This window comes from Salvelinus namaycush, chromosome 38 (genome assembly GCF_016432855.1).
Source record: "Salvelinus namaycush isolate Seneca chromosome 38, SaNama_1.0, whole genome shotgun sequence".
Taxonomy (NCBI): domain Eukaryota; kingdom Metazoa; phylum Chordata; class Actinopteri; order Salmoniformes; family Salmonidae; genus Salvelinus; species Salvelinus namaycush.
Window position 1 is genome coordinate 21205427 of NC_052344.1, and position 13183 is coordinate 21218609.

Sequence of the window (13183 nt, forward strand, 5' to 3'; positions counted from 1 at the left end):
ACTGTGCTCCTCCAGCAGCACTGTGCCTCTGTGGGTTGTTACTGTGCTTCTCCAGCAGCACTGTGCCTCTGTGGGTTGTTACTGTGCTCCTCCAGCAGCACTGTGCCTCTGTGGGTTGTTACTGTGCTCCTCTAGCAGCACTGTGCCTCTGTGGGCTGTGTTCCTCCATGTTATTACACTCTGTACCAGAGAGTAATTTATTCAACTGGTCTATGTCCACTACTGGTGATGTAGCTACTGTTTGTGTCATGTAATAAGGGTGGAAATCCAATAAACACATTGAGAACTCTATGGCCCTTTAGAGCGGGCGATAGGCACAGGATCAGACACAGGCACAGGAACAGGCACAGGCAAAAGAACAGGCACAGACACAGACAAAGGAACAGACACAGGAACAGGTTCCATTTGGGACCCATCCAGACAGTGGTTTTACATTGAGGTTTGAGAGAATTCGTGGGCACCCCATTATGAGACCTGAATGGACCTTGTCCAATTACCTTTGTTGAAATCCTAGAAACAAATGTTCCTCCCAACCATGTTGTATCAAGATAAGAGATAGGCAAAAACCACTGCGCTCATTTGACATTTGCACACCTTGCTGACATTTCACACTGCATGTTGTTGAACGAGACTCTGCATGGAAGAATCCATAGTAGAGATAGATACATCCTCAATGGGATGATCAATGAATGATCTCTAAATCATCCATATTTAATTTGCATCACATGTTGATATTGTATTGTATAAATTGAACAATCCTCCTCTTATGATTGGGTTAACAACAAAAACAATAATGTTATAGATAAGCCTTTAGCTACTTTCGGTGGTGGGCTGTATGTGGCCATGTCGCTCTCCATGATGCTGGAATGTTGTAGATTACAATCGGATGCACACTCCATCTAGATTTTATCAGATTATTAGTTCATACTCTAATTGGTGAAATAAACATTTGTGCCAAACATAAGTAATACAAATGAGTCATGCGGAATGATTTTTATCCTATTTTAATTCAATTAAATACTGTAGCTGTTCCACAATGAAATCTAATGATTCACACAGGGAGGATTATTTTACATAAAATGCTGCCCTCTGGTGTTACAGAGCAGTCAATGCATGCCCTCTCGTGGTTGGTGGTTAGCGGTTGACGTGCCTATGAAACAGCCAATCGAGAAGCAGAGCACCGTAACGTGATCTATTGTATATTTACACATTTCCTGTTTTCCTTAGCGAGCAGATCTGTCAATGAAACGCTGACTATTCTGGTAATTTCCTTGGATGAAATGTTACATTTGTCTAGGTTTTATCATAGTTTACAAAACACCTTTTGAAATGGGCTGTCGTAAACTCAATGATGATTAGCGAGCTGATGCTGCTTTGCTAGTTAGCTAACCCAGTGTAGCAGGCGTAAAATAAATGAACGTTAGGTACTAACTGCTGTGTTGTATCGCTAGTTAGCAAGCTAAGCTAGCTAGCAAAAAACGACCGAGTTGTTGTAAAACAAATATCTTCGCTGATATGCAGCTATGTTTTTTTCCAACTTTTCACAGTGAAGGCAGTGGTCCCTTTATTGATACAAGCCCATGTAATGACTCGTGTGTTCCCCTTTGGCCTGGATATGTGCTCGCTAGGTAACGTTAGGTGTCTCATAAGAGATGAATATTCGCCACAGAAACGTTAGCTGTCCATTCCAATGTTTACATTGCTAAAAGTCTACAGTATTCTGGAGCAACGTCTTGCTCTCGATGACGTCTTTCAACCACTTCTCCCTGAACCTCGTTTGCCCTGGCCTGTGTGTCAGCCTGTTCGACTCCACTACAAAGTACACCTCCACGGGCAAAGTCTGAGGTTTGATCTTGGAAATCACGATGACAAAGTAGACACTGGCAGTCGCCTTGGGGATCGGGGTGCGTCGGGTGGGGATGCTCCATTGTGCCCGGTAGTGGTACTGTTTGTGAAACTCATGATCCGTCTCCTGGAGGAATACTAGGCTAAAAAGCCAGCTGGTGTGCACCTCCCATGTGTGGATGTACTCCTCGATTCGCAGTTTCCCCAGTTCAGTTGTAAAGTCCTTGCAAGAGATCCATTCGATGTTTCTAAACTCGTATTCGGTGGAGTCTTCCACCTCTCGCTGGTGGCCGAGGGCACCGCGTGCGTTCTCCAGTACATTTTTCACGATTTCAGATGCTCTCAAGCTTAGGTTTGATGAAGGCCTCTCATCCATCGTGTTTCTCTTCGTATATCAACACTTACGTTGAGAAAGTATTTGGAAACCCGTAGATAACATTCGTTTTCTACACTGGAAAACGAATGTTGTTGTTTTGAAGGGTTTCCATGGCTACCATGGAACAGCAGGAACATCCGGGTATTTGGTAGCACTGGTTGGCCATTCAAACACGATCTATTTTTTGTGTGGGACAAATACCTTTGTTCATTCTAATGAGGGGTTGTTTCTCTCCATTGTGGTTTTACTTTAGTCTAAATGGTATGTTTATTAAGCTAGACTTTGCACAAAGTCCTCTGACATCCATTAGCTTTTTTTCTCTGATATTCCAGGAGGCAGCTTCATTCCTAGATGACCTATGCTGGACCAGAGCCAAGAGGACTGACCCAGTCTCTAGAGGTTGCCCTTACTGACCCAGTCTCCAGAGGTTGTCCTAACTGAACACAGACCACACAAGCGAAGGAGATGACCCATCAAGGCCTATTCCCGTATCAGCACTGGCACAAGCAAAGGCTGTAGTCCAGTCATACCATTTGAAGTACCTCCTGTCTCTGGTGTGAGCTGCCGTATGTCGCGGATCAGGAGCACGCTCAACACTGTTACTAAAGCAGTAAGCGGCAGCGACCTCCTCTCCAAGATATCCCGCCTTAAGCCCAGTGTCGCAGCCGCCCATGCAGAGAAGGTACTGGCCGAAACGGAGCCTCCGACTCCATCTCCAACCCCGGCAGCTAGTGACGCTTCAGCTGCTGCAATAGCCATGAAGCCACAAGAGCAGGATCAGACAGTAGGACAGGAGCAGAACAATGGAGAGGAGGGGAAGGAGAATCAGCCACTTCAGGCTTTAGAGAAACCCTTCATGGCCAACGTCAAGCCCAAACATAGCCTCGCTGCGTCAGCGGCTATATCCACCGCTAGCTCCTCGTCAGCCATGGCCAAGCAGACGTTACAGCTGTTCCAACCAGAGGCCCTGTCCACCAACATGGACGAGACATACAGCACCCTGTCTCAACACGTCAACGACTACTTCGGCAGTTGTAGTAGTCTATCAACAGGAGATGACAAGAAGCCTCACCATCTAAATGACAATGCTCAAGCATCCACGTCCTCCAAGCCTGCTGTCAGTCAACGCTATCAGAGTACTAACAGCGGGGACCACATCCCCGTTTCAGTACCTGTGGCAGCTGAGACCAAGGCTATCCAGGGCAAGGCAGCTACCCCACGACCGACTCCTCCCCTGGAGGAGGTTAGCCCAACCTCGGGTGTTCCCACCCGAGAGAGCCCTGCCACAGACAGTGCTTCCTCTGACCCAGTCACCCCTACCCCCACCCTAATACCCTCTAAAAAAGGGGGGTTTGGGCAGTATCTATCTGACCCTCGCCCCAATGTTCAGGCATTCTTTGGCAGCTACATAGCACCCTTGGTACCTAGTAAGTTCAGAGCTGACCCCAAGAGCGTCACAGCAGCAGTTAAAGAGAAGACCACTGAGGTGGCTATGAGGAAGCCTGGAGAGAAGATAGAGACTGAGGAGGAGAAGAAGAACGCTGAAGAGGGGACCAAGAAACTACTGCTGAGCCAGAGAGAGAAGGTACTGAAACTGATTCATATAAATTAATGATTCTCTGCCATGTGAATGAATTAAAATGAACTTTTAATACCCTGTCAGTATGAAGTGTCTTACCCTGTCAGTATGAAGTGTCTTACCCTGTCAGTTTGAAGTGTCTTACCCTGTCAGTATGAAGTGTCTTACCCTGTCAGTATGAAGTGTCTTACCCTGTCAGTTTGAAGTGTCTTACCCTGTCAGTTTGAAGTGTCTTACCCTGTCAGTTTGAAGTGTCTTACCCTGTCAGTTTGAAGTGTCTTACCCTGTCAGTTTGAAGTGTCTTACCCTGTCAGTTTGAAGTGTCTTACCCTGTCAGTTTGAAGTGTCTTACCCTGTCAGTATGAAGTGTCTTACCCTGTCAGTATGAAGTGTCTTACCCTGTCAGTTTGAAGTGTCTTACCCTGTCAGTATGAAGTTCATGTTCAATGATCTGGGACAGAGGGAAAACATTACACACAATGATTACCTTATATCTAATTTTGATATACATTTTTAAAAAAGGATCCTGGATATGTTCTGTGCCCTCCCATCCCAGATCATAGCCCGGGTGAGTATGGACAACAGGACCAGAGCCTTGGTGCAGGGCATCCAGAAAGCCACAGACATGAATATCCACACCAGCCGTGTGGAGGAGCTTAGCCTGCATCTACTGGAGTACCCTGAGACACGCGGCGTGGCCGTCAAGGTGTGGGGCTGTTTTTGTAGACAATGTAAACTTCAATCCTTGTAGATATACTGTGGGTATATTTACATTCATATTTTAGTCATGTAGCAGAAGCTCTCATAGACCAACTTCCAATCAGTGCATTCAACTAAGACAGGTACATGTAGAAGTGTGTGAAATTCCACCTGTCTCTCCCCCCCCCCCCCCCCCCCCCCAGGAGAGGGTGATCCCGTGCCTGTTGCGTCTGAGGCAGACCAGAGACCCCAGGCTCCAGGCTGCAGTGAGAGAGGCCCTGGCCCTGGTGGGATACACAGACCCTGTGAAGGGCCAGGGTATACGGATCCTGGCCATCGATGGAGGGGGGACCAGGGGGCTGGTAGCCCTGCAGACCCTACACAAACTGCAGAGCCTGACGGGCAAACCCATCTACCAGCTGTTTGACTACATCTGTGGGGTCAGCACAGGTAGGCTGTTTCACCATGCTCCCTGTATTTTCTACTACATGATATCGGTCCACACTAATAGGGCTGGTTTCCCAGACACAGATCTGTCCTAGTCCTGAGAACATAACCCATTGAGCATTCTTTTTAGGCCAAGACTAGGTTTCATTTATGTCTGAGAAACCAGTCACTTATGTTTAATGAAAGGCACTATACAGTCCAGTCTTAAAATCAAAAAGTCAGGGCCTCCCGAGTGGCGCAGCGCTTGAGGCGTCATTACAGACCGGCCGCCACCGGGAGACCCATGAGGCGTCATTACAGACCGGCCGCGACCGGGAGACCCATGAGGCGTCATTACAGACCGGCCGGGAGACCCATGAGGCGTCATTACAGACCGGCCGCGACCGGGAGACCCATGAGGCGTCATTACAGACCGGCCGCGACCGGGAGACCCATGAGGCGTCATTACAGACCGGCCGCGACCGGGAGACCCATGAGGCGTCATTACAGACCGGCCGCGACCGGGAGACCCATGAGGCGTCATTACAGACCGGCCGCGACCGGGAGACCCATGAGGCGTCATTACAGACCGACCGGGACCGGGAGACCCATGAGGCGTCATTACAGACCGGCCGCGACCGGGAGACCCATGAGGCGTCATTACAGACCGGCCGCGACCGGGAGACCCATGAGGCGTCATTACAGACCGGCCGCGACCGGGAGACCCATGAGGCGTCATTACAGACCGGCCGCGACCGGGAGACCCATGAGGCGTCATTACAGACCGGCCGCGACCGGGAGACCCATGAGGCGTCATTACAGACCGGCCGCGACCGGGAGACCCATGAGGCGTCATTACAGACCGGCCGCGACCGGGAGACCCATGAGGCGTCATTACAGACCGGCCGCGACCGGGAGACCCATGAGGCGTCATTACAGACCGGCCGCGACCGGGAGACCCATGAGGCGTCATTACAGACCGGCCGCGACCGGGAGACCCATGAGGCGTCATTACAGACCGACCGGGAGACCCATGAGGCGTCATTACAGACCGACCGGGAGACCCATGAGGCGTCATTACAGACCGACCGGGAGACCCATGAGGCGTCATTACAGACCGACCGGGAGACCCATGAGGCGTCATTACAGACCGACCGGGAGACCCATGAGGCGTCATTACAGACCGACCGCGACCGGGAGACCCATGAGGCGTCATTACAGACCGACCGGGAGACCCATGAGGCGTCGTTACAGACCGGCCGCGACCGGGAGACCCATGAGGCGTCGTTACAGACCGGCCGCGACCGGGAGACCCATGAGGCGTCGTTACAGACCGGCCGCGACCGGGAGACCCATGAGGCGTCGTTACAGACCGACCGCGACCGGGAGACCCATGAGGCGCCATTACAGACCGGCCGCGACCGGGAGACCCATGAGGCGTCATTACAGACCGACCGGGAGACCCATGAGGCGTTATTACAGACCGGCCGCGACCGGGAGACCCATGAGGCGTCATTACAGACCGACCGGACGACCCATGAGGCGTCATTACAGACCGGCCGCGACCGGGAGACCCATGAGGCGTCATTACAGACCGACCGGGAGACCCATGAGGCGTCATTACAGACCGGCCGCGACCGGGAGACCCATGAGGCGTCATTACAGACCGACCGCGACCGGGAGACCCATGAGGCGTCATTACAGACCGACCGGGAGACCCATGAGGCGTCGTTACAGACCGGCCGCGACCGGGAGACCCATGAGGCGTCGTTACAGACCGGCCGCGACCGGGAGACCCATGAGGCGTCATTACAGACCGGCCGCGACCGGGAGACCCATGAGGTGTCATTACAGACCGGCCGCGACCGGGAGACCCATGAGGTGTCATTACAGACCGGCCGCGACCGGGAGACCCATGAGGCGTCATTACAGACCGGCCGCGACCGGGAGACCCATGAGGCGTCATTACAGACCGGCCGCGACTGGGAGACCCATGAGGCGTCGTTACAGACCGGCCGCGACCGGGAGACCGATGAGGCGTCGTTACAGACCGACCGCGACCGGGAGACCCTTGAGGCGTCATTACAGACCGGCCGCGACCAGGAGACCCATGAGGCGTCATTACAGACCGACCGCGACCGGGAGACCCATGAGGCGTCATTACAGACCGACCGGGAGACCCATGAGGCGTCGTTACAGACCGGCCGCGACCGGGAGACCCATGAGGCGTCGTTACAGACCGACCGCGACCGGGAGACCCATGAGGCGCCATTACAGACCGGCCGCGACCGGGAGACCCATGAGGCGTCATTACAGACCGACCGGGAGACCCATGAGGCGTTATTACAGACCGGCCGCGACCGGGAGACCCATGAGGCGTCATTACAGACCGACCGGACGACCCATGAGGCGTCATTACAGACCGGCCGCGACCGGGAGACCCATGAGGCGTCATTACAGACCGACCGGGAGACCCATGAGGCGTCATTACAGACCGGCCGCGACCGGGAGACCCATGAGGCGTCATTACAGACCGACCGCGACCGGGAGACCCATGAGGCGTCATTACAGACCGACCGGGAGACCCATGAGGCGTCGTTACAGACCGGCCGCGACCGGGAGACCCATGAGGCGTCGTTACAGACCGGCCGCGACCGGGAGACCCATGAGGCGTCATTACAGACCGGCCGCGACCGGGAGACCCATGAGGTGTCATTACAGACCGGCCGCGACCGGGAGACCCATGAGGTGTCATTACAGACCGGCCGCGACCGGGAGACCCATGAGGCGTCATTACAGACCGGCCGCGACCGGGAGACCCATGAGGCGTCATTACAGACCGGCCGCGACCGGGAGACCCATGAGGCGTCATTACAGACCGGCCGCGACCGGGAGACCCATGAGGCGTCATTACAGACCGACCGCGACCGGGAGACCCTTGAGGCGTCATTACAGACCGGCCGCGACCGGGAGACCCATGAGGCGTCATTACAGACCGGCCGCGACCGGGAGACCCATGAGGCGTCATTACAGACCGGCCGCGACCGGGAGACCCATGAGGCGTCGTTACAGACCGACCGGGAGACCCATGAGGCGTCATTACAGACCGGCCGCGACTGGGAGACCCATGAGGCGTCGTTACAGACCGGCCGCGACCGGGAGACCGATGAGGCGTCGTTACAGACCGACCGCGACCGGGAGACCCTTGAGGCGTCATTACAGACCGGCCGCGACCAGGAGACCCATGAGGCGTCATTACAGACCGGCTGCGACCGGGAGACCCATGAGGCGTCGTTACAGACCGGCCGCCACCGGGAGACCCATGAGGCGTCATTACAGACCGACCGCGACCGGGAGACCCATGAGGCGACGCACAATTGGCCCAGCGTCGTCCTGGTTAGGGGAGGGTTTGGGCCGGCCAGGATGTTCTTTTCCCGTCGCGCTCTAGCGACTCCTGTGGTTGGTCGGGCGCATGCACGCTGACACGGTCGCTAGCTGTACGGTGTTTACTCTGACACGTTGGTGCGGCTGGCTTCTGGGTTAAGCGAGCTGTGTCAAGAAGCAGTATGGCTTGGCGGGGTCGTGTTTCAGAGGACGCATGGCTCTCAACCTTCGCCTCTCCCGAGTCCGTACAGGAGTTGCAGCGATGGGACAAGACTGTAACTACCAATTGGATATCACGACATTGGGGGAGAATAATATATATTTTTTTAAATCTGAAAGTCCTGTTTGGCACGTAGCATCCTAACACGATGAACCCCTATCCCGCAGGTGCGATCCTGGCCTTCATGTTGGGGGTGTTCCAGATACCTCTGGATGATTGTGAGGAACTCTACAGGAAGCTGGGTTCTGATGTGTTCAAACAGAACGTCATCGTGGGAACCGTCAAGATGGGCTGGAGCCACGCCTTCTACGACAGCCAGATCTGGGAGAACATCCTCAAGTGAGTACAGTACCCTGCTGCTCCGTCTAGTATACTGCCGTGTCAGTACCCTGCTGCTCCGTCTAGTATACTGTCGTGTCAGTACCCTGCTGCTCCGTCTAGTATACTGTCATGTCAGTACCCTGCTGCTCCGTCTAGTATACTGTCGTGTCAGTACCCTGCTGCTCCGTCTAGTATACTGTCATGTCAGTACCCTGCTGCTCCGTCTAGTATACTGTCGTGTCAGTACCCTGCTGCTCCGTCTAGTATACTGTCGTGTCAGTACCCTGCTGCTCCGTCTAGTATACTGTCGTGTCAGTACCCTGCTGCTCCGTCTAGTATACTGTCGTGTCAGTACCCTGCTGCTCCGTCTAGTATACTGTCGTGTCAGTACCCTGCTGCTCCGTCTAGTATACTGTCATGTCAGTACCCTGCTGCTCCGTCTAGTATACTGTCGTGTCAGTACCCTGCTGCTCCGTCTAGTATACTGTCGTGTCAGTACCCTGCTGCTCCGTCTAGTATACTGTCGTGTCAGTACCCTGCTGCTCCGTCTAGTATACTGTCGTGTCAGTACCTTGCTGCTCCGTCTCAGATACTGTCGTGTCAGTACCCTGCTGCTCCGTCTCAGATACTGTCGTGTCAGTACCCTGCTGCTCCGTCTAGTATACTGTCGTGTCAGTACCCTGCTGCTCCGTCTCAGATACTGTCGTGTCAGTACCCTGCTGCTCCGTCTAGTATACTGTCATGTCAGTACCCTGCTGCTCCGTCTAGTATACTGTCGTGTCAGTACCCTGCTGCTCCGTCTAGTATACTGTCGTGTCAGTACCCTGCTGCTCCGTCTAGTATACTGTCGTGTCAGTACCCTGCTGCTCCGTCTAGTATACTGTCGTGTCAGTACCCTGCTGCTCCGTCTAGTATACTGTCATGTCAGTACCCTGCTGCTCCTTCTCAGATACTGTCATGTCAGTACCCTGCTGCTCCTTCTCAGATACTGTCATGTCAGTACCCTGCTGCTCCGTCTAGTATACTGTCATGTCAGTACCCTGCTGCTCCTTCTCAGATACTGTCATGTCAGTACCCTGCTGCTCCTTCTCAGATACTGTCATGTCAGTACCCTGCTGCTCCGTCTAGTATACTGTCATGTCAGTACCCTGCTGCTCCGTCTAGTATGCTGTCGTGTCAGTACCCTGCTGCTCCGTCTAGTATACTGTCGTGTCAGTACCCTGCTGCTCCATCTAGTATACTGTCGTGTCAGTACCCTGCTGCTCCATCTAGTATACTGTCGTGTCAGTACCCTGCTGCTCCGTCTAGGATACTGTCGTGTCAGTACCCTGCTGCTCCGTCTAGGATACTGTCGTGTCGGTACCCTGCTGCTCCGTCTAGTATACTGTCGTGTCGGTACCCTGCTGCTCCGTCTAGTATACTGTCGTGTCAGTAACCTGCTGCTCCGTCTAGTATACTGTCGTGTCAGTACCCTGCTTCTCCGTCTAGTATACTGTCATGTCAGTACCCTGCTGCTCCGTCTAGTATACTGTCGTGTCAGTAACCTGCTGCTCCGTCTAGTATACTGTCGTGTCAGTACCCTGCTGCTCCGTCTAGTATACTGTCGTGTCAGTACCCTGCTGCTCCGTCTAGTATACTGTCGTGTCAGTACCCTGCTGCTCCGTCTAGTATACTGTCGTGTCAGTACCCTGCTGCTCCTTCTCAGATACTGTCATGTCAGTACCCTGCTGCTCCGTCTAGTATACTGTCATGTCAGTACCCTGCTGCTCCGTCTAGTATGCTGTCGTGTCAGTACCCTGCTGCTCCGTCTAGTATACTGTCGTGTCAGTACCCTGCTGCTCCATCTAGTATACTGTCGTGTCAGTACCCTGCTGCTCCATCTAGTATACTGTCGTGTCAGTACCCTGCTGCTCCGTCTAGGATACTGTCGTGTCAGTACCCTGCTGCTCCGTCTAGGATACTGTCGTGTCGGTACCCTGCTGCTCCGTCTAGTATACTGTCGTGTCAGTACCCTGCTGCTCCGTCTAGTATACTGTCGTGTCAGTAACCTGCTGCTCCGTCTAGTATACTGTCGTGTCAGTACCCTGCTTCTCCGTCTAGTATACTGTCATGTCAGTACCCTGCTGCTCCGTCTAGTATACTGTCGTGTCAGTAACCTGCTGCTCCGTCTAGTATACTGTCGTGTCAGTACCCTGCTGCTCCGTCTAGTATACTGTCGTGTCAGTACCCTGCTGCTCCGTCTAGTATACTGTCGTGTCAGTACCCTGCTGCTCCGTCTAGTATACTGTCGTGTCAGTACCCTGCTGCTCCGTCTAGTATACTGTCATGTCAGTACCCTGCTGCTCCTTCTCAGATACTGTCATGTCAGTACCCTGCTGCTCCGTCTAGTATACTGTCATGTCAGTACCCTGCTGCTCCGTCTAGTATACTGTCGTGTCAGTACCCTGCTGCTCCGTCTAGTATACTGTCATGTCAGTACCCTGCTGCTCCTTCTCAGATACTGTCATGTCAGTACCCTGCTGCTCCGTCTAGTATACTGTCGTGTCAGTACCCTGCTGCTCCGTCTAGTATACTGTCGTGTCAGTACCCTGCTGCTCCGTCTAGTATACTGTCATGTCAGTACCCTGCTGCTCCTTCTCAGATACTGTCATGTCAGTACCCTGCTGCTCCGTCTAGTATACTGTCATGTCAGTACCCTGCTGCTCCGTCTAGTATACTGTCGTGTCAGTACCCTGCTGCTCCGTCTAGTATACTGTCGTGTCAGTACCCTGCTGCTCCGTCTAGTATACTGTCGTGTCAGTACCCTGCTGCTCCTTCTCAGATACTGTCATGTCAGTGGTGTAAAATATCTCGACAGTGTAGTCTGACCTATGAAAATCATGTTCTTATTTTGCAGCATGTAAATTGCAATATCATTTTGTCTGATTTGATAATGAAGTGGTGAATGTTTTGTGTGTAACAGGGAGCGAATGGGAGAAGGCCTCATGGTCGAGACAGCCCGGGATCCAACATGCCCAAAGGTAAGGTTTGATCTATACATCACTTTAACAACTCCATATAGACGGGTTGGCTGACTAGTCACCAAAATGATACGTACGCATCAATACGGCTGGAAGGCCTGCGTTGTAATGATCCTGGACGGTCAGATAGCTAGCAACAATGACAAGACGCTTCCATGCAGGGAGTCATAGGTTACTCATTTAGTCTCATTGTGTCTTCTTCTTGACACCATGTCTTGTTTTGAGGAGTTTTGACTGACGTCATGTCAATGCTAATAGGGCTAAATTTCGCTAGCTAGCTAACCAACAACTGTAACGACGCATTTAAGAGACAACAAGTGCTCATTGTGCAAATGTATTTATGTTTTCAATAAACATTGGAGACTAAATATAGTTTACATGTTATTAACAATCTAAGCCAACCCGTCTGTTGTGCACGTTAGTTTTGTTGCTAAACAACCAACCCATCTCTTCTCTCATGAACACGTCTTCATTTAGTTCATGCCTCTGTTCCTCCTCCAGGTGGCAGCAGTGAGCACCATAGTGAACAGGGGTCTACCTCTGAAGGCCTATGTGTTCAGGAACTACAGCATGCTACCAGGGGTCAGGTCCCACTACATAGGAGACTGTAAACACAAGATGTGGCAGGCCATCAGAGCCTCCTCCGCCGCCCCAGGGTACTTCCAGGAGTATACACTGGGAAAAGACCTGCACCAGGTAACTAATTCATCTCTCTGTTTGTGTAGCTTTAGTACTCTCTATCTACCTCAACCTCTCTCTTTCTCTCTTTATCTACCTCAACCTCTCTTTCTCTCTGTTTATCTACCTCAACCCCTCTCTTTCTCTCTGTTTATCTACCTCAACCTCTCTCTTTCTCTCTGTTTATCTACCTCAACCTCTCTCTTTCTCTCTGTTTATCTACCTCAACCTCTCTCTTTCTCTCTGTATATCTACCTCAACCTCTCTGTCTCTCTCTCTCTCTCTCTCTCTCTCTCTCTCTCTCTCTCTCTCTCTCTCTCTGTTTATCTACCTCAACCTCTCTCTTTCTCTCTGTTTATCTACCTCAACCTCTCTCTTTCTCTCTCTCTATCTACCTCAACCTCTCTCTTTCTCTCTCTCTATCTACCTCAACCTCTCTCTTTCTCTCTCTCTATCTACCTCAACCTCTCTCTTTCTCTCTCTCTATCTACCTCAACCTCTCTCTTTCTCTCTCTCTATCTACCTCAACCTCTCTCTTTCTCTCTCTCTATCTACCTCAACCTCTCTCTTTCTCTCTCTCTATCTACCTCAACCTCTCTCTTTCTCTCTCTCTCTCTATCTACCTCAACCTCTCT

At 52.3% G+C, this 13183-nt stretch overlaps 1 protein-coding gene across 1 annotated transcript; it reads left to right on the plus strand.

Moving 5' to 3' along the window:
• Window positions 1-1177: 1177 nt before the first annotated feature.
• LOC120032048 (calcium-independent phospholipase A2-gamma-like) lies at window positions 1178-12701 on the plus strand (the record flags this gene model as incomplete). The annotated part of the gene is made up of 7 exons (XM_038977973.1): window positions 1178-1262; window positions 2554-3806; window positions 4357-4506; window positions 4703-4949; window positions 8697-8868; window positions 11813-11870; window positions 12372-12701. Coding segments are annotated over exons 2-7 (1974 nt in total), but the record flags the coding sequence as incomplete, so codon positions are not given.
• Window positions 12702-13183: the final 482 nt, after the last annotated feature.